The sequence below is a fragment of the Artemia sp. Qi Xiang Cuo genome, chromosome 9, assembly GCF_049724085.1.
Source record: "Artemia sp. Qi Xiang Cuo chromosome 9, ASM4972408v1, whole genome shotgun sequence".
NCBI classification, from domain to species: Eukaryota; Metazoa; Arthropoda; class Branchiopoda; order Anostraca; family Artemiidae; genus Artemia; species Artemia sp. Qi Xiang Cuo.
In genome coordinates, this window is record NC_142802.1 from 58,099,351 (window position 1) to 58,122,436 (window position 23,086).

Here is a 23,086-nt window from a genome sequence, read left to right on the forward strand (position 1 = left end):
TTTTATAACCCATTAAAAATACAAAGCATGACGATGGAGTATAACAAAAAGAAAGAAAATGAAAGAAAAAAAAACATATACAAAGACAGGAGCAAATACGTGCGAATTAAACCTCAATAAACCAAACAATTCAGAAAATTAAGCCACTCCAAGGATTGTAAACCTCTTTAAATGTATCATACAAATATATAATACAATATAAAAAATAAATATATATATATATATATATATAGGAAGTGAAAACATCTGGATAAAAACACTTCTAGCCCGTTCATCTTCGTTACTACTTTCTAGCTATGAAACCACTTTTTTAAAATGTTATTAAAAGGTTTTCTTTTTATTTAGGCTGTTAAAAAAAAAAATAGAAAGAAATTCGATTTCCCCTAAAACTACTGAAAAGTCTCATATCTGGACAAAATAGGTAAAAAAAAAAAAAATTATGTCGAATTTGATCAAGCTCTTCGTCGTTTTTCTTTTCAAGAAGGAAGCATGGTTTAACATTTCTACAGTCTCACTTACCTATCAAACAGTTCGTGGTAAACAAACTGTAAGTAAGGAGCGACACGGCTAAATAGTAACCGAAACTGTAAAACACGAATTAATAGATTTTGAAATTAACAGATATACCAAAATATTTGGCTTTTTAAGTTGATTCCAAATATATAAAATTTATTAAGTTTAATGTAATCCATCAAAAGCTACGAGCCTGAGAAAATATGTTTGTTTTTTTAAAAGGGGGGAAAACACCCCTTAAAAGTCAAGGAATCCCAATGAAAATAACACCATCAAGTTCAACGTATGCGAGAACCCTATTGTAGAAGTTTCAAGCTCCAATCTGAAAAAATGTGGAATTTTGTATTTTTTTTGCCAGGAGAAAGATGACGGCTGCGTGTTTATTTGTTCGTTTTTTTGTTTTTTTCCCCAGGGGTGATCGCAACGAACCAATAGTCGTAGAAAATCGGTAAAGGACTCATTCTAACGGAAATCAAAAGTTCTAGTGCCCTTTTTAAGTAATCAAATAGATTGGAGGGTAACTAGCCCCCCTCCCACCCCCCTCCTTTTTCCCTCAAAGTCGACCGATCAAAATTTTTAAAACTTTTAGATTTCTATTTTGTTCAGCATAGTTGAAAATTCCAGTAACTATGCCTCTGGGGATAACATGACCTCCCACAGCCCCTGGGGAAAGGTCTGTAAGTCATGAAATTTACCCATTGTTAACGTATAGCATTTGTTATTGGGAGGTATAGCAAAAGTTTTTTTTTTGGGGGGGGGGAGATTTCCGCCATGATAATTTTCCACAGGGACAATTTAACGGGGGGAGGGAATTTTCCGGGGGTGAACTCTTGAGGGGTAATTTTACACTCGGGGAATTTGCCAGAAGTCCTATACGAAATTATTTTTATTTGTCTTACTTTTTCATTGCCAACTTAATTTTACATGTGAAGATTTGAAGGGGAATCGTCCGCGGGAAATTGCTACCAAGTTGAAATTGTCTAGAGTATCCTTCAGTAGGGGGGGGGGATTCTCCACGAGAGAAGTTCTCCACAGGGGAGTTTTCCACTGGATAATTTTTCCCGAGGGAACTTTCTATGAGAGTAACTTTCTTCTAGGGGGCGGGGGAAGGGCGATTTGAAGGAAAACTTTTCCACAGAGGAGGGGATTTTCCGTGTCCGCAAGAAACGTCCGCAAGAAACTTAACGGGTGGAATTTTGAGGTAGAATGGAATTGTTTGGTGGAATTTCCTAGCGAGGGGGGAATGTTTTATGTGGAAAGAACTTTCCATGCAGGAATTTTCCTCGGGGGGAAGGAATTTTCCATGGGGGGGGGGGGGAGCCGGATTTTTTGGGATTATTTAAAAAGATCAGAATTCAATTTAAAAACTATTTTTTTTTCAACAGAAAGTAAGGAGCAGTATCAAAACTTAAAACAAACAGAAATCATTACGTATATGAAAAAAATTACCCCCTTATCGAGGCCTCGCTCTTTGCGCTAAAATTTTGACTGTGTGTCCGAATTCTTTTAGAACGACTCCTGAAACGTAAGGGCCGTTTAATTAGAATACTAAAGCTTTTTTAAAAATTCTATAAAAAACTTTAACGTAAAGAGCGAGTTCTTGAAAAGGGGTAATCTTTTTCATATACGTAATAATATCTGTTCGTTTTAAGTTTTGATATTGCTCCTTACTTTCTGTTGATTTTTTTTCGTTATTGATATTTTTTGCTTTCGTTATTGATAAGCATCGCTATTTACTTACTATTCACTACTATGAAGATTTAATTGTTCTTTGTTTTTTTTTTACTCCATCTAAAAAAAAACTTTGTGGGAAACTCTCAGTCATAAATTAGAACTCGTATTACCCCTACTACGGTTCAAAACCTAATGGCGGGCAGCCAACAATCAGCTAACCAAGGCCGTATCCAGAGGGGGGGGGGGGTTGATCAGAACATCAAAGAGACTGGCTTTTTTTTTTTTTTTTTTTAATCTCTGTGGCCAGTTATGTTAAAGATTCCAGACAATATACTGTCAAGAAGTTGATTTTCAATATAGTCTGATAATATCCACTCGGTCTGTATCTTTGTCAAACCAGAGGTTTCTAAAAGCCAGTCTCCATTTGGCAGATTCTGCCATTTTGCCATCTTGCAGAAAAAGCAACGTCGAAAGTTGCAGTATCTGCAGACTGGCAATACGAAGTCGGAAAAGAAGTCTGCAAATCTGCAAATAAAATTTGCAGATTGGCGGTGCAGATTTGCAGAATCTGCCAAATGGAGACTGGCTTTTAACATCAACGGGGTGGATATGAACTTCAAGGTATGGAGAAGACTGGTTTCTTACGACCTCGAAGTATCTAGTATCTAAAAGTACCATGGTTTAATTTTACGTTAATTACAAAAATAACAAAATATTATGGATACTTTTGAAGTGTTAAATGAGCGGGTCAATCCTCTTATCTAGGTGCCTCGCTTTACAAAACTAAAAAAACGTCTTTTATTCATCTATAAAAAAAGAAAAATTGATAAACTTTTTATGATTTATTTCTCCCATTTGGCACATATTTTCACACTCCAAGATTTTAGATTTCTTTTTTTAATTGATACAGCTTTATTTCTAATAATATTTCTTTAAGTACCTATAATCTCTTTGCTTATATTTCACCTGTTTCTTTGAATATTTTCTAAACTTGAGCCCCCCCCCCCACTCCGCATAAATAAATGCCCACATACGTGCTCTGTATACAGATGTGGTAACAATAAATGGCAGATAAAACAACTTCTAAATTCTCAAATTTGTCACATAGTCCTAACAAGAGCGTACCCTTAAATTTTAAGATGCAAAAAAGAGTTAGGAACATGAAACTTTATAAACACCTGAAACTGACCAAAACACGTATCTTAAGAACCTATAACAGAAAAATCTTGGATCTTATAAACAATATGATAATTTATTTAAAATTGTTTAGTTAAAGCTAGAGAGCAGCAAAACAACTTGTTTTTTCTAAATACAACCATACTAAATTTAAAATTCACCGCTTCTCCAAAAGAAACTTCGACGAAACAAAAAATATAGAAAACATTATGCAAGACTTGGGGCATTAGAAAATATCGAATCCAGTAAAAACAGCTCTCTTAGGTAAGTGTTTATTTTTCACTGTTATGGTCAATCTATGCCACAGTTCATATAATTAGCAGTATGATCATTCTCTATCTCACCCATTGTAAAATCCCGGACCGGGGTGCGAGTGCTCCGGAGAACGTTTTTGCAGATATAAACATAGGCGAAGTCAGATTAGCGGGAATGCAGGTTAGTCTGTTTACGATTGTTTACAACAAAGTGCATTGAAACACTCGGAAATAGACTAACCTGCATTCCCGCTAATGCAGAAATAAGCGGGAGGAGCTTTTTGTTCGCACCGAGAACGAAGACCAGAAATGATCTGCGATAAGCTTACTGTGTATATTCTGTCTACTGTGATCTACGCTTAATAAGACTAACAATTCAATATACCCCCTAGACTGTTTACGAGGTGTATTCAGAGTAATACTGTACGATTGTTTAATCTTTTAACAATTTGAGTCCCTTTTCTTTTAACAACTGTGGCCCAGTTCAATCACGACTTACCTGGTCAGCAAAGCCTCCTAATGTCGTTGTCCACATATAAGGGTATGTCGCAAAAATACCAGCCGTGTTGCCGATGTTTAGGGTACCATTGCCAACTTGATCTTCGTAATAATATATTCCCTCTAAAATAAATAAATGATTTAAGAAACCAAGAGAGGAAAGGATATAATAAATGAAAAAATCAAATCAAATAGGTGAGAAAACGAGGAATTTCGTCAGCCAGTGGTAAAATATGAAAGACGAAGAACAAGCAAATATTTCGACAAGGACCTCGGCCAAGTCGTCCACAGTACTACTACTACTACTACTAACAACTTACTGCAGTACCAAGCCGCCTGAGGCCAACACAGCTACGCACGCTCCTCCTCCACCCCAACCTATTCAAAGCCTCCCTTTTTACACCTACCTACGAAGTTCCCATTTCCTTTAAATCTTTCTTTATGACGTCCTCCCACCCCAGACGAGGACGACCTGCTTTCCGTTTAGCCCTAGCCGGTTGGCCAAAAAGAACAATCTTTGGCAATCTGTCATCCTTCATCCACACGACGTGCCCTAGCCACCTCAACCTTTCTTCCATTATAGCCCTAGAGAGCGGTATTGAACCACATTTTTTGTATAGCCTATTGTTTGAAATATGGTCAGTCAGCCGGGTACCCAGAACAATCCGTAAGCAATTTCTCTGGAAAACATCTAGCAAATCTTCATCCGCTTTTCGGAGCGTCCATGCTTCAGAGCCATATTTGACCATTGTCATCACTTTAGCTTCTAATGTTCTAATCTTGGTTTGCAGACTTATCCTCCTATTCTACCAAACTTTTTTTTTAACTGTGAAAAAACACCCTGAGCCTTGGCTATTCTACTTTTAACATCTTCACTGCTCCATCCATCTTTACTAATAATACTACCAAGGTAAGTGAAGCTGCCCACCTGATCAATCTTTTCATTACCCAAAGTCACCTTTTCATCTTCACTTATTCCTAGCCTTAGTTACTTAGTCTTCTTAACAGTAATTTTTGAACCTGTTCTAGCACCCTGAACTCGCAAAACCTCTAAAACTTCATTCATTTTGCTCACACTTTCATCTAGGATGCTTAAATCATCAGCATAATCGAAGTCCAGGGGACTTTTTTCTCTCGATTTCATTTCGTAACTTTTCAGTGCTTTTTCTGTTCTCCTTAAGAAAAAGTTCTTCAGAATGACTCATATGAAAAGGAATAAAACACAACCCTGCTTAACTCCTTATTTAATACGAAACAAGATGCTTAACTCATTTCCTACCTTATCCCCATTGGTTTTATTCTCTTACATAGCACTAATCACTTTAATCTATTTGTCTGGTATACCATACAAGGATAAAACCTTTACTAAAGCTCTTTTATCAACAGAATCGAACGCTTGCTCCAAAGGTGCTTGAAAAGGACCAAAGGTGTTTGAAAACTCAGGCACTTCTCAATTATTAGCCTAAGAGTGAAAATTGGTCGACACATCCTCTACCTTTTCTAAAACCGCACTATTCTTCTCTTAAAACTTTTCTACGGCATCTCTCAGTCTAAAAAGTATCATATTACTTAGTAATTTACTACCTACAGAGACCAGACTAATGCCTCGATAATTACCACACTCACTTTTATCACCTTTCTTATAAAGTGGATCAATTAAGGTTTTCCTAAAATCGTTAGGTACATCCCCTTTTTCAAAAATCATATTCATAATCTTCAGTAGCTTATTTCTAGCCTCAGAGCCACCATATTTAAGAAACTCATTTACCACCCTATCAGCACCTGGAGCCTTAATATTTTTTAATCCTTTTAGTACAGTCGCTAATTCTTCCTCACAAAAAAAAATCTTCTTTCACATCCAATGTATCACAAACTTTTTCATTTTCCTCTATATCTTTTCCTGAAACTCTATCTTGGTTAAGCAAATTATCCAAATGTTCGGCCCATCTCTCTTTAGTTTTTTCCTTATCGCTAATTGCGGCCCCATTACTATCTTTAACTGGCCAAGTCCGGATTGACTACTCCCTCTCAATTTGTTAACATGCCAGTAAAATATTTTACTATTATGCCGTCTAGCTGCATCTTCCAGATCCTCGGCAATTTTATCCATGGCCTCTACTTCACACCTCCCTAGTTCATAGTTTAATGCTTTCTCCACATTCTTTACATTCCTTTTGTTGTCATATGATCTATCACTCAGATGATTCTTGTACAAGTCCTTTCTCCTTTCTGTTGAACATAAAGCTTTTTCACTAATATTCTTAGCTGCAGTCCTAGCTTTCTTCCCTAATATAATTTCAGCAACTTCACAAATTATTTTTCTAAAATTATTTCAACCATCTTCCATATTATCAAATTTTAAACTCTCAAGTTTAATATTAAACGGTTCCTGGAAAGTTTCTCTCAAATTCTCATCCTGAAGTCCACTAACATCATAAATTCCCGGGAGGTAGTTACCCTTCCGATATTTCAGCTTTAAATTAACCCTTGACGATACTAGATGCTGATCTTTACTTTTAACATCAATAACGGCACTCCTATATACCCTAGTATCTTGTATTGATCCTGCCAGTCTTCGGTTTACTATAACATAATCAATAAGGTTTGCTGTCTTACCATCACGTGAATTTTACCAAAAACCGTATTGGTTATAACTAGATTGTTATACCTACAAAATACTAGATTGTTATACCTACAACCTACAATTGTTATACCGTCGGTCGGTTTTACAGGGGCGTATACTACTATGACTGATACCTTGAACTTTTTAGTCATAAAATGAGCAATTAGTATTCTATTATCAATACCTTCCCAGCCTAAACAAGACTTAGCAGCTTCCTTATTCATCATGAGCCCTTCTCCCAGTCTATGTACCCCATCCTTCCTGCCTGAGTAAACAAATTCTATATCACCTAATTTCATGCTTCCTACCACTGGGATATGAGTTTCTGAAACTCCTAATAAATCCAGTTCGAATCGTCTGAATTCGTCAGTCAAAATATCGATACGATAGTCAGTTTTTAACGTCGTAACATTCCAAGTTCCAATTTTCATGTTCTTTAAGTCATTGAAATTGATCAAAAAAAAAAAAAAAAAAAAAAAAAAAAAAAAAAAAAAAGACAACTAAACTTTCGAAGTGTACTTGACAAAAAGAGAACAGATACTGTTCTTTTGTCTTAACTACTTTTTTTCGTCTCTTAGTTTCTTAAGTCATGTATAGCCAGTGTGGTCCTAGATTGTATTTATTTAAATAAATGATTATAATACAAGTAGTGTGTTGCTCTAGATCAGTGCATGGGCGCCCATAAGCTGAATTCCAGGGGGGGGGGCAAACTTCGTCTAATTGCTACTTTTAATGCTATATAATAGAAAACTCTGAAAAAAAATATAAAAATAAGGCAGCATCATTCAGCCTAGGGGGGGCAAGCGCCCCCCCCCCCCGCCCCCCCATATGGGCACCCATGGATCAGTGGGATCCCTATTGACTTTGGGCCTTGCCCCACCTAGGCATTTCTACAATCCAGATGCCCCCCTTGTGATATTTAAATTTTGTTGCTCAAAATTTTACATATATTCACCTGAATTAAGCTTAAAAGGCCATTAACTTGGTATAATTTTTTGGGCTTGGTTTAATGAGGAAATAAAGTGTTAGTAAACTATAAGTAAAGTATTTTGTAAGGTTTAAAGAAGTTTTCAGAACTTTATAGCGTTTGCTTGTGGAGAGACCAACCACTAAATAAGAATTTTTTTTAAACCCCGTTTTCTTTCTTTTTACTATCTATGCATGGATAGTGCATGGAACAGGACAAAATGAAATGATTAAAGATCAGTTTTATTTCTTCAACTTTATATATAAACTTAAGAACCATAAAATAAACTACCTTGCGGTAGCATGGGGGAAGAGTCCAAGCTACACAATCAGAGGTGGCCTGGTTCAATCCCACACGCCGCAAGGAATACAGATTTGCAGATATTGAATATAATTTTTTAATTTAACATAATTCTGACTATCATCGCAAACAGTGATATTTCCCCCTTTTTTAAGAGTTGTCGTTAATCTATTCCATACATACAAACAGGAATTCTTGGTGGTTAAGTTTTTATGTATTTTTTTTCTTTAAATTCTTCCTCATTATTGTTCCTGCTTCATATAAAATAAGTACCTGCATCAAATTGGCCGCCAATACATCAATTTTTTCCATTGTGAGCACTTGACTTTTTTCGATATGATTTATTTTTATTGCAACATTTCTATTTCTAATTAAGCGATGAATTTTAAAATGCCACAGATCTTTGTGCCTACCACATTATCTTTTATTTATTTTGTTAAACTGTGAAGCAGTAATCTTTTAGCTAGAAATAGTACATAAGGGCACTTGAATTATTTTTAATGGTTAATAATATTTTCGAATTTAATAGTTCTATTCAACCTATAACTATATTTGTCTATTCAACTCAATTTTAATATTTAATACAATTACGCGATTTAAATTTAGATAAAAAATGATAATTAAACAGAATAATTAGACAATATTTTCGATGGTTACCATTTTTTATCGTCAAAGCGTGACCAAACTAAAAAAAATGCTTATTTTACAAGCATAAAATCATAATGTCCCCCCTTGTGATATTTATTGTGACCATTAACTTGGTATATTTTTTGGCTCTTCCTCTAGGCATATTTTATGCCAATGAAAATATTGTCCGAATACAACGCTTCTTATACAATATTTGGCGTCATTGCAATACTATCATGTATCTTTTTTGCTCTTTTAAATGCACTTGAATACGACGTCATTCACCTTCAAAGTGTTTTTTTTTTCAAAATTAAGGGTCTAAAGTATAGTCAGCGGAAGGGTGCACGTCCTGACCATGACCAACCAAAATATTACTAAGCCCCACCGGTGAGGCCTGCGCCCCACGTTGGGAATCACGGCTCTAGATTGAGTTGCGGGCAATAAAATATAAATTCATAATTTTGAACATGTCAATATTCTTTTCTTATGTGAAATGAGTGCAAAAATAAAATTTGATCCAATTTTATCTTCGTAATAATATATTCCCTGTGATACAAACAAATGATAATAAAACAAGTAGTATATTGTTAGTTTATTAGCTTTTGAATTACAGAATAGTAAACTGAAAACATGTTTTCATTCTACAACAATGAAAATGTTTCTTTTACTGTGCTTTTATATAAGTTTTACTGTTTAGATTCTTTTTTTATAGCTTTGTACACCTGTACATAGAAGAAAGTAACAAAAAAGCATACGATCTGGCAGTAAGCCAAAGCTGGATTTATGCGTTATCTTTTTATGACGTTATTATGACGCTTCAAACACTTCATGTGACAGGAACTGCGAAACACTTATTCAATTTCAATTTTCATTTTATTCAATTTAATAACGGGGTTTATTCAAGAAAACAAACAACAAAAAAACAAACAAACAAAAAACACTAAAAAAAAAACGCAATACAAAAGAACAATTAACCTTTCTTAATCTTTCATTTGCTTGGAGTAACCTCTTAATTTAAAAAATTTTTAAGAATTTTTAAGAATTTAAAAAAGAGAAGAATTTTTTAAGAATTTAAAAAAGAGAAGAAAAGAAAGAAATAGAGAGAAAACAAATCTGAACTTGCTCTGCTCCTGATCGCAACGACCCTTCCAAAAAACACTCATCCCACCTGCCAACGCACTCAAAATTCCCCTGTTTCCATCCAACAAAAAATTCAACAGTTTATTTCCAGTAATTTTTATATTCAAATAAGAACCGTTGGGTGGGCGAATAATACTCACAAAGCCCTTATAAGCACTAATCCAATGAAATTTATTCGCTCAGTCCAAGCTATTTTCTCAAAATAAAATTTCAATGTTTTCTTGCGTAACAAAATATAGATCCTAAAATATTTACTGGAATTATTGTTAATGATTTCCCCACAATTTTATAATAAAAAAGTAATCTAAAGAACTTTTAGTACTTATGAACTTGTAACAATTTTTTCCAATAGCTTAACTTGGTAATAAATGCTATCGTCAGCAAATATGAAGGATACTTAGGAAAAATAACAATTTTTCTTCTAGATTAACTTGGTAATCAATGTTATCGTCAGCAAATACTAAGTTGAGATCAATGAATCTATAAACTTTCATTGCCAAATATTGCAACATATATACTTCACAGGGGAATTTTATAAACATATTACAAAGACAATTATAAGTTATAAATAGGCCTACTATGTTTTCTTATTTCTTATTGAATGATATGTTAATACCAATGATAATATTCATCAAAGGGCTGAAACATACGTCATTTCATTGAAGACTTGAGTATAACGACAACTTGGTGATATATTTGTAATTCTTGCCTATACATTTAAATAAACAGGACGTTTCTTCAAGTAAATTGTGAAGGCAACAGACCCATCAAAAGTTTTAACCATTTTTTCATATTCTTTAGAGAGGGTTTTAGACATCCAATCCAAAACCTTACGCTGGCTACCCCGATGGCTAATGCTACTAAAATTTATCAGTAACCATCATTACTTATGTACGTAGGGATAAAAACAGAGATTTTAAAATGAAAAGGAAATAGGTCACACAGATGTCTGGGGCATAAAGGCTTTTTTTAAGAGAAGAAGCGAGAAAATATAGTTTTTTCATTAGGTTCATTTGATAGCCTTACTTGTCATAAAGACGCTTTTTACAACGATTTAACCCTGCTTACTAAAGATATTAACGATTTCAACCCTGGTTACTAATACCCTATTCATAAAATGTTGCTGCCTGGGATCTTACATTTTGCTTCGGTGTAGTGGTCATCATAAAACCAAATTTCTGTGCCTTTTCCATACGTCCACTCAAGTAACACAGATACCCACTCCCTAACCCCCCAAAATAGCAGGCTATATTTATTCCAACGCTTGCAAGCGTTTGCAAATATTTCCTGCTTGCAAACAAAAAAAAAAAAAAAATACCATATCTGTAACATAGATGGATGTATATTGGGTGGGGTAAAAGGGGTGGGGGTAAATGACGATGATAAACAAAAGAGGTATCTACTTTCGTTCGTGTCCAAACAAAGTGAACAAAGTATTGGGTGATAGAATTTTTTGAAGAAATTTTTTTCGGTTGGCAAATATATTTTGTCATTTAGTTCAAAAACGCCAATTATAAATGAGTGTAACAGAAATTGTTTCATCCCTTGGTTTACGCTGCTACATTATTTTCCGGCATTTTTTTAGAGCTTTTTACATGCCCTGTGTATTGTTTTACTTGCAAGAGCGTCCTAAGTGATTAAACAGGGAGGTGCTACGTAAATTTAATTCCTCAACTAACAGCCAGTGTTTCCATTCTAGGGATTTTCCCCCTATAATGGGGATTTTTGACGTCTGTTAGGGGCAATTTTTTTCATTTGGGGATTTGGGGATTCTTAGGGATTTTTTCAAGTATTCTGGATTTTTAAAGGAATTTCTAAGGTTTTTCTTAAATGTAGTGACTTTTCACGATATGAGGCATAGATTCATTATTCAATCAAATAAGTCATACAGGAGGCTAACTAATAAAAAAAGGAAGTAGAGGTCCATTACACCTCCCAATACGTTCCAAATTAACATTCATTGTTAATGAATTTCTAAGGTTTTTCTTAAATGTAGTGACTTTTCACGATATAAGGCATAGATTCATTATTCAATCAAATAAGTCATACAGGAGGCTAACTAATAAAAAAAGGAAATAGAGGTCCATTACACCTCCCAATACGTTCCAAAGTAGTGACTTTTCACGATATAAGGCATAGATTCATTAGTCAATCAAATACTTTGTTACTTCTTACTTTGTCAGATACTTTGTTAATTCTTATTCTGAAAAGAATAAGAATGATTCTTTATTTATTTTATTTATTTATATCATAAATTTTACTTTATTTTATCATAGTGTTTCCGGCAAAAAAAGATTTTTCATCCCTTATTCGGAACAGAAACGAACCAAGCATTTCACTCATAATTTTCGCTTACAGCGGGTAGCCTGAAATCAGGTAGCGGGTAGCGAATGCCGTACTAATATTTGGCTCTTGTCAGAATGTAGCTTTAGGTATTTAGGTATAATATTCAATCAAATAAGTCATACAGGAGGCTAACTAATAAAAAAAGGAAAATAGAGGTCCATTGCACCTCTCAATACGTTCCAAATTAACATTTATGCAAATATACCGCCTTTGAAACTTCTATTTTCGCACCATATCATAAATAAAAAGACTCCAGAGCTTTGTCATCAAAATGATAGGCAAACCTACTAAATCACAAAATTGCAAATATGTTCTATACTTCTTATTTCCTAACATTTGCTCTGGTAAATTTTTTCTTTGATATTTAAGGTTTTTCACTCTCTAATATCTATCAGTTCCAAAAAAGATTTCAGTGGAGTCAATGGAAAAAAAGAATGTAGGTAGGCATTAAACATAATTTTCCGAAACGAAAAAGAAACTATTGAAAAAGAAAATAAGGCTTGATGCTTTCAATGATAAAATCTGCAATATAACTAGATAGGTTAAATCGATTATAGTTTGATGATTGAAGTCGGTGGGGAGTAAGGGGGCAGGAGTGTCGTATCAAGATGGGGGCAGCTGCCCCCTTCCCAATAATTTGGAGAAAATAACTATTATATAGCCCATGCCCCTTGAATATCCGGATATGGACCCCTTTTGTCCCCAATAAAAATGCTGGACTTAATCCCCTGAAAGGGGTGGGGTATCTCCTCTAGGAGTTGTTTAATGGTTTTAGTTTTTACTTTTAATATCTATTCGATACTCCAATAATTCTCCAAATTCTCTTGTATGTTATTGAAATGCCTAATGAGCGTGAATAACTTCCTATTCTATAGAGGTTTCAAGCTCTTATCTGCAATTAAATACAAAAAATCTGTTTTTAACTGAAAGTAAGGAGCGACATTAAAACTTAAAACGAACAGAAATTATTCCGTATATAAAAAGGGTTGTCCCCTCCTCAATTCCTCACTCATCTAGTTTTCACGCAAATCTAGTTTTCAAAACAATTAAAACAATAATTCCTTTTTGTTTTAAGTTTCAATGTCGCTCCTTACTTTTAGTTAAAAAAAACTATTTTTAATTTAATTTCTGAACGTTTTTTTAGCTAATGCAGGGCCGACTTTGGCTCACCGTACATGAGAATTAAAACAGAATTTGTGTATTAATATTCATAGATTTATTCCGTATATGAAGGGTTCCCCCCTCCTCAATACCTTGCTCATTACGCTAAAGCTGTTACTATTACTACTCCTAACAACTCACCGCAGCACAAAGTCACCTGAGGCCAACGCTTGTATACACAAATCTGAACCCAGTCATGAAGTGCATGTCTGAATTTGTTGCCTTTGCATTGGGATTGTTTACTGAATTTAATGTACCTTTTCAAGCTGAAAAACTACTGTTTTATCGCTTGAAACTAGTGACTGAATCTCGTATCAAGGAACTGTCTATGAGCTTCATGAAGAAGGACTATGTATCAACCAACGCATTTCAATTGAATGTGAATGACCGAAGTGTTTACCTTCCTCTCGATAGTATTTACTTAGATCCGAATGGGCAGGTCTCTCTCTTGACACTAGAATCAGATCCAGATGTGCTCCATGACGCAGTTGAATTTAATGACGCAGAGCTGCACAATCTTTTTCCATTGAATCTCTGCATATTTACAAATATGCAGAAATGGTTGACCCTGTATCAGCTCAGTCACTAAGGCCTGATTTCCTCCCACCCTTTTTTTTAAAGTATGGGAACGAATCATGGGATGGAAACAAATGGAACAGGAGTGGATGAGACGAATTCTCATCAATGTTGAAAATATTTTTTTTACCACCATATCCACTGACCTACTGAAGCAACCAATTAAGCTCTCTGATTGGTCACGCGCAGCAGAAAATAGGATTGAAATCTGTTTTGAAATTGAAATTTCTAAAAACAGAATTGAGATCTATTTCTCTTACTTAGTCTATTTCGCCTTACTGTATCTTACTATACGAATGTGAAAAATTTTTAAGTGCTGTTTTGTATTTTATGTTTTCTGTATTGCTTAAAGCACATTCTTAGCAATTATATATCCTTAAATCTTATATTTTCGGTCACCTTTTTACAGGTCCCTCGGCAGATAAATTTTTCTTTTTTTCAGACATTTTTTAGATATTTAACACAATTCAATATGAAAAAAGTCGAAACAAAAATAATGTTTAAAAAAGCGACCGTTTGGAAACCATTAATGCAAATCCTACGTTACAATTAAAATAAAAACGAGGGGGATGCAAAAAAAAAAAAAACAATAGAGAAGGAAAAAATAACGGACAAAAAAATATATTCATATGGTCCAGAATCTGAGATCTGGCACTGGAATCTATAAATCATAACCGAACTTAACTAGTCGATAACTACAAAGCATTGTTTTAAATGAAGATATAAAAAAGAAGATATTTTGGTACAAGTAAAAGGTCTTGAGTTTCAAAATAAGTCGTCCTGAACAAATGCTATGAAAAGTCAGCATAACAAGGCTTGTGACTTGAAGAAATCAGAAAATGGGAAAACCTTTAGGGATTTTGGTATTGAAAATAGCGATTTCTAGGAATTTTCGACCAGTCTACTAGGGATTTGAAAAAATTTGAAGTGGAAACACTGCTAACAGCCTTTAGATAACTTACCATTGACTGTACAAACTAAAAAATAAAGAAAAAAGATCCCAGGGTAAAACAAATTACGTAGTAGAAAGAGGAAAGTAAATTTTACTAAGTAGTAAAGAAAAAACTGCCAATATGCCATGAAATTGCTTAGTCTGCAGCCAGGGCCGTAGTTGGGGGGATGGGGTTATCTGGCTTGATTCCCTCCCCTCCAAAACATATTTTTCCGGCAGGTAAAAACAAAATACACATAACATTTCTTTGATGAGTTTTGTACAGTTCTTTTTTAACAAGCCCCCCCCCTCCAAACAAAAATACCCCTCAAAAATCCCGGGTACGGCCTTGGTTACCGCAGTACTTGCTTCGCCTAAAAAAGATTCAATTGAAGTAGATTAAAACTATATTGTATCGTTGTTTCTTTCACTTTTTTATTTTGGCAAAATCATCAAGGCTTGCAAACGAAAAAAATGAGGTTGTAATATTGATCAACAAGCATATTTTGCATTGAAACCCTACTTTAAGTTCCTCTGGTGTTTGAAAATAGCCTGTTTTACATTTCAATTTAAGCTAAGCAGTTACTTCATATACAAAATTTGTTTAAAATCTTAGAGAAAATATTATAAAACAACTTTTCATTAATTACTCAGGGAAATAGAATTTCCGGAATCCTGAATATCAACTCTGGAAAAATTCTGAGAGCTTCATTCACCAAGCTCAATATTTTTTTTTATATATTAAATAAGAAATCCCCTTAAAGCGATTATTTACCATGATTATGATTTTAGAATCTAATAGAGACATTCGAAATATTTTTAAGTGGTGCTTATGCTTGTGTGCTTTACTTACCACTGTATACGCCTAAAACAACTGCTGCAGCTAGAAATCCTCCCAGATATTGGCCTGCCATATAATGCAACACTTTTTTCCATGGATGTTTACCAACTATGGCCATGGCAAGAGTAACAGCTGGGTTCAAGTGAGCCCCTAGAAATTACTTGATCAATGACTAAAATTATATCAATAATTAAATAATCAAATCATGAATAATCAAAATATTTTTGAGCAGTCAGTATAGTTCAGAGAAAATATTAAAAAATACTTGTCTTTCACAATAAAATACTCATCGAGTTGGGTGCTTGTCTGCTTCATAGTCACCTTGTTTGGACCAACATTTAAAATACCCAACCACCGTCATTTTTCAGGGTTTCCAGGCAGTTCATTGAACCGTGACATGGTTTATCATGGTTGCAGCGGTAGCTGCAATCTAGTAAAGAGCGAGCCACAGCCCATAGTAACCAAAAGTTAAAAAGCACGTTTAGAAGAAAGATACCTTGTGTTCAGGAATGGTAACTATATTTTCGGTTCCTCTTGAAAGTAAAAGTTTATTGCGAAAAGAAATTATGGTGATTTCGAAAAAAAGTCTAAAAGCCCTCAAAAATGGTGTCAGATCAAAATAAAAAGTCTACCATTGGAATCAGAACGGTCGAAAACTTGGTTGTGGGAAATTACAACCCTCCTCCTTGAACAACAAGGAAAATGACTTTTTTGCATGAGCTAGAATGTTTTTTTTTTTTTTTTTTTTTTTTTTTTTTTTTTTTTTTAGCAAAGCTAGGGGGGATCAGAACATCATAAAGAGATATGCAATAGCTGATTCGAATGCAAATTGCCATGGCAAGAGTAACAGCTGGGTTCAAGTGAGCCCCTAGAAATTACTTGATCAATGAATAAAATTATATCAATAATTAAATAATCAAATCATGAATAATCAAAATATTTTTGAGCAGTCAGTATAGTTCAGAGAAAATATTAAAAAATACTTGTCTTTCACAATAAAATACTCATCGAGTTGGGTGCTTGTCTGCTTCATAGTCACCTTGTTTGGACCAACATTTAAAATACCCAACCACCGTCATTTTTCAGGGTTTCCAGGCAGTTCATTGAACCGTGACATGGTTTATCATGGTTGCAGCGGTAGCTGCAATCTAGTAAAGAGCGAGCCACAGCCCATAGTAACCAAAAGTTAAAAAGCACGTTTAGAACAAAGATACCTTGTGTTCAGGAATGGTAACTATATTTTCGGTTCCTCTTGAAAGTAAAAGTTTATTGCGAAAAGAAATTATGGTGATTTCGAAAAAAAGTCTAAAAGCCCTCAAAAATGGTGTCAGATCAAAATAAAAAGTCTACCATTGGAATCAGAACGGTCGAAAACTTGGTTGTGGGAAATTACAACCCTCCTCCTTGAACAACAAGGAAAATGACTTTTTTGCATGAGCTAGAATTTTTTTTTTTTTTTTTTTTTTTTTTTTTTTTTTTTTTTTTTTAGCAAAGCTAGGGAGGATCAGAACATCATAAAGAGATATGCAATAGCTGATTCGAATGCAAATTGAATTTTCTAGTACCCTTTTTAAGTAACCAAAAAACTGGAGGGCACCTAGCCCCCTCCCCCAAAGTCACCCAATGACATTTTTGATATAGCCATTTTGTTCAACATAGTTCAAAGGTCAAATATATTTGGTTTTGGTGATAATGTGACAGTACATAGTCCCTGGGGAAAGGGCTGCACACTGTATCGGTATCGGACGTATTCATATCACGTGTATCGGTATTGGCACATTGTTATTGGGCATGTTGGTATCATTGGTACACCTAGACAGATATTTAATAGGTCGTATAAAAGCTATTACTCATATCTACGTCCTTCCTATAAATTCAACCATCAGCAAGTTCCAAATAACATTAAATACGGCACTTTTTGTGCCATGTCTCAAGTGGAAAAGCTGAGGCTAGTGGGCTACTAGAACTTTTTAGAGTGACGTTTAATGGTTCATATGGAATCTATTGCTCATATCTACGTGATGTTTATCAATTCTACCATCCGTAAGTGTGATATAGCACTAAAAACAACACTTTTGATGTAACTTCTTAAGTAGAAAGGCTTGGAAGTATAAAACGATATCATCTTTGTAATAATTATGGTCCAAAATCCATAACTGGAGGTTTGCAAGAACATATCTCGTATGTTCCTCCTCCAAGCCCCCTTAATAAGCTACACAATTAAGATACAAATACCAATATACGAAATTATCAAGCAGTTCGTGGTAACGAAAGTATATACCAAGGTACTACTTCTATGGAAGCTATAGCAAATACCATGTTATTCTACAACGCCCCCGTACCAAACAGGTTTTTTTCTGGTAGTTACGGGTCATCACACTCTTTGCCAAGAGATTAAACCAGTATTGCCTATAACTTAATTTACGTTGGTTGACCTTCCGATGGTTAAGAAAGCGTAACAGGTAATTAAAGTATGAGAAATGGGATGCTATAATTAGAATGATTTTAAGTTGAAACATTGTGACGTAAAAATAACTCAGTTATTTGCTTGCGTGTCTAGGAATTCCCATGGTATGTGCTTGCTTGTATTTTGTGTTAAAATAAGTAGTTTTTATATATTTTAAAAGAGCTTTAAGGGGTTTGAGAGACTCAGTTGCCTAATTCCGTGTGATGTTAAACTTCCGATGGTTAAGAAATCGTAACAGGTAATTAAAGTATGAGAAATGGGATGCTATAATTATAATGATTTTAAGTTGAAACATTGTGACGTAAAAATAACTCATGTATTTGCTTGCGTGTATAGGAATTCCCATGTTATTTGCTTGCTTGTATTTTGTGTTAAAATAAGTAGTTTTTATATCTTTTAAAAGAGCTTTAAGGGGTTTGAGAGACTCAGTTGCCTAATTCCGTGTGATTTTTCTTTAATTGATTGTCATAAAAAAAGAAATTTTTGTGTTAAATAAGTAGTTTTTATATCTTTTAATAGAGATTTAATGGGTTTGAGAGACTCAGTTGACTAATTCCGTGTGATTTTTCTTTTCTTGATGGTCATTAAAAACGATATTTTTTTGTTAAATAAGTAGTTTTTGTATCTTTTAAAAGAGCTTTAATGGGTTTGAGAGACTCAGTTGACTAATTCCGTGTGGTTTTACTTTACTTGATGGTCATTAAAAACGAATTTTTTGTGTTAAATAAGTAGTTTTTGTATCTTTTAAAAGAGCTTTACAGGGTTTGAGAGACTCAGTTGCCTAATTCCGTGTGATTTTTCTTTACTTGATGGTCATTAAAAACGAAATTTTTGTGTTAAATAAGTAGTTTTTGTATTTTTTAAAAGAGCTTTACAAGGTTTGAGAGACTCAGTTGCCTAATTCCGTGTGATTTTTCTTTACTTGATGGTCATTAAAAACGAAATTTTTTGTGTTAAATCAGTAGTTTTTGTATCTTTTAAAAGAGCTTTACAGGGTTTGAGAGACTCAGTTGCCTGATTCCATGTGATTTTGCTTTACTTGGTGGTCATTTGTTGTATCTTTTAAAAGAGCTTTACGGGGATTGAGAGACTCAGTTGCCTAATTCCGTGTGATTTATCTTTACTTGATGGTCATTAAAAACGAAATTTTTTTGTTAAATAAGTAGTTTTTGTATCTTTTAAAAGAGCTTTACGGGGTTTGAGACACTCAGTTGCCTGATTCCGTGTGGTTTTTCTTTACTTGATTGTAATTAAAAACGAAATTTTTATGTTAAATAAGTAGTTTTTGTATCTTTTAAAAGAGCTTTAAGGGGTTTGAGAGACTAGGTTGACTGATTCCGTGTGATTTTTCTTTACTTGGTACTCATTAAAAACGAAATTTTTGTGTTAAAAAAGTAGTTTTTATATCTTTTAAAAGAGCTTTACGGGGATAGAGAGACTCAGGTGCCGGATTCCCAGTGGTTTTTAGTTTATTTAGGGTCAATAAAAACGAAATTTTTTTGTTAAATAAGTAATTATTGTAACTTTTAAAAGAACTTTACATGGTTGGAGATACTCATTTGCCTTATTAAATGGTATTTTTCTTTTAGTGTTGATCGTTTAAATCGAAATTAGTGTTTTAACTAATTATTGTTTTTATATTTTAAAATTGATTTACGGGGATTGAGAGACTCAGTTGCCTAATTCCTTGTGGTTTTACTTTACTTGGTGGTCATTAAAAAACGAAATTTTTGTGTTAAATCAGTAGTTTTTGTATCTTTTAAAACATCTTTACGGTGATTGATAGAATCAGTGTCCTGATCCCATTTTATTTTTATTTTCTTGAGGGTCATTAAAAAATGATTTTTTGTGTTATATAAATAGTTTTTGTTTATTTTAAAGTAGCTTTAAGTGTTTTTATAGAATCAGTTGCCTGATTCTGTGTGGTTTTGATTTAATGGGTTGTCATTAAAAACAAAATTTTTGTGTTAAATAAGTAGTTTTTGTATCTATTAATTGAGCTTTACGGGGATTGAGAGACTCAGTTGCCGGATTCCGTGTGGTTTTTCTTTACTTGATGGTAATTAAAAAAGAAAATTTTTTGTTAAATAAGTAGTTTTTGTATCTTTTAAAAGAGCTTTAAGGGGTTTGTGAGACTCAGTTATCTGATTCCGTGTGGTTTTTCTTTACTTGATTGTCATTAAAAACGAAATTTTTGTGTTAAATAAGTAGTTTTTGTATGTATTAAAAGATCATTTTGTGTTTTGTGAAACTAATGTCGCTTTGTCTAGTGGTTTTTTTCTTTACTTTTAGGTCAATAAACACATAATTTTTTTTGTTAAATGATTTTTTTTTTCATACTTGAAAATACCTTTGAAGTGCTCTATAGAATAATTTTTACCTTTTAACAGTCAAAATTTTAATGTTTTTTAAAATTTAATTTTGAATTTCTTTCGTTGAAATTAAAGAGTTGGAATATTTAAGTAGTTGTTGTTTGTGGTTTACCTTGTCACAGTTAAATTTTCTTGATTTTTCAAAGTTCATTTTGAATTTCTTTCGTTGAAATGCAAGAGTTGGAATTTTTAAGTAGTTTTTGGTTGTGATTTACCTTGTAACCATTACATTTTCTTGTTTTTTCAAAGTTCATTTTGAATTTCTTTCTTTGAAATGCAAGATTTGATAGATTTCATTAGTTTTTGGCTGTTTATGAGCTTGACACTGTTACATTTTCTCGATATTTCAAAGCTCATTTTGAATTTCTTTCTCTGAAATGCAAGAGTTGTAATATTTCAATAGTGGTTGATCGTGATTTACGTTGTCACAGTTCCATTATTATTATATTTCATTGTTAAAATTTTATTTAAAATATTGAAATGAAATAGTTTTAATAAAACTGACTTTTATTGTTGTGGTACACATTGAAAATTTTACCTTCTCTAGATTTATCTAAGTTATTATTTAATTTAGATAGTTTCAATGCGAGAGTTGGACTAGTACAGTTGTGTTTGACTGCGGTTCACCTTGTCAAAGTTACATTTTCTTGATTTTTCAAAGTTCATTTTGAACTTCTTTCGATGAAATGCACGAGTTGTAATATTTCAGTAGTGTTTGGTTTTGGTTTACCTTGTCACAGTTACATTTTCTTGATTTTTCAAAGTTCATTTTGAATTTCTTTCGTTGAAAAGCAAGAGTTGGAATATTTCAGTAGTGTTTGGTTGTGGTTTACCTTGTCACAGTTACAGTTTATTGATTTTTCAAATTTCATTTTGAATTTCTTTCATTTAAATGCAAGAGTTGGAATATTTCAGTAGCGTTCGGTTGTGGTTTACATTGTCACAGTTTTATTGTCTTGATTTTTTACAGTTAATCTTGAATTTATTTAGTTAAAATTCAAGATTTGGAATATTTCAGTAGTGTTCGGTTGTGGTTTTCCTTGTCACAGTTAAATTTTCTTGATTTTTTCAATTTTCATTTTGAATTTCTTTCGTTGAAATGCAAGAGTTGGAATATTTCAGTAGTGTTTGGTTGTGGTTTACCTTGTCACAGTTACAATTTCTTTATTTTTCAAAGTTAATTTTGAATTTATTTCGATTAAATGAAATTGTTGTAATATTTCAGTAGTGTTTGGCTGTGTTTTACCTTTTAACAGTTACATTTTATTGATTTTTCAAAGTTCATTTTGAATTTCTTTAGTTGAAATGAAAGAGTTGGAATATTTCAGTAATGTTTGGTTGTGTGTTACCTTGTCACAATTACATTTTCTTGATTTTTCAAAGTTCATTTTGAATTTCTTTCGTTGAAATTCAAGAGTTGGAATATTTCAGTAGTGTTTGGTTTTTTTTTACCTTGTAACAGTTACATTTTCTTGATTTTTCAAATTTCATTTTGAATTTCTTTTGTTGAAATGCAAGAGTTGGAATATTTCAGTAGTGTTTGGTTGTGGTTTACCTTGTCACAGTTACATTTTCTTGATTTTTCAAAGTTCATTTTGAATTTATTTCGCTGAAATGCAAGAGTTGGAATACTTCAGTGTCACTGTTACATTTTCTTGATTTTAAAAATTTCATTTTGAATTTCATTCGTTGTAATGATAGAGTTTGAATATTTCTGTTGTGTTTGGTTTTGGTTTACCTTGTCACATTTACATTTTCTTGATTTTTCAAAGTTCATTTTGAATTTCTTTCGTTGAGATGCAAGATGTGGAATATTTCATTTGTATTTGCTTATGATTTACCATGTCATATTATCACTTTTCTTGATTTCTAAAAACTCATATTGAATTTCTTCCCATGAAAAGTAAAACATGTAATGTTTCAGTAGTGTTTGGTTGTTTTTTACAATGCCACAGTTGCATTTTCTTTATTTTTAAAAGTTCATTTTGAATTTATTTCGTTGAAATGAAATAGTTTGAATATTTCAGTAGTGTTTGTTTGTGTTTTACATTTTCAAAGTTAAATTTTCTTTATTTTTAAAAGTTAATTTTGAATTACTTTCGTTGAAATGAAAGAGTTGGAATATTTCAGTACTGTTTGGTTGTGATTTACCTTGTCACAATTACATTTTCTTGATTTTTCAAAGTTCATTTTAAATTTCTTTCATTGAAATGCAAGAGTTGGAATATTTCAGTATTGTTTTGTTTTGTTGTACCTTGTAACAGTTACATTTTCTTGATTTTTCAAATTTCATTTTGATTTTCTTTCGTTTAAATGCAAGAGTTGGAATATTTCATTAGAGTTTGGTTGTGGTTTACCTTGTCAAAGTTACATTTTCTTGATTTTTCAAAGTTCATTTTGAATTTCTTTTGCTGAAATGCGAGAGTTGGAATATTTCCGTATAACAGTTAAATTTTATTGATTGTTCAATGTTCATTTTGAATGTCTTTCGTTGAAATGCAAGAGTTGGCATATTTCAGTAGTGTTTGGTTATGGTTTACCTTGTCACAGTTACATTTTCTTGATTTTTCAAAGTTCATTTTGAATTTCTTTCGTTGAAATGCAAGAGTTGGAATATTTC

General features: G+C 33.1%; 1 protein-coding gene across 5 annotated transcripts in view; it reads right to left on the reverse strand.

Moving 5' to 3' along the window:
• Positions 1-23,086, reverse strand: part of LOC148948872 (aquaporin-7-like) — a 209,774-nt gene that overhangs the window by 16,193 nt on the left and 170,495 nt on the right. For all 5 annotated transcript variants that reach the window (XM_089094777.1, XM_089094779.1, XM_089094775.1 and 2 more), the window contains exons 4-5: positions 15,640-15,777; positions 4,117-4,238 (exon numbers count right to left, since the gene is read on the reverse strand). In XM_089094777.1, the coding sequence (XP_088950903.1) occupies positions 4,117-4,238; positions 15,640-15,777 (260 nt within the window). The remainder of the gene's footprint in view (positions 1-4,116; positions 4,239-15,639; positions 15,778-23,086) is intronic.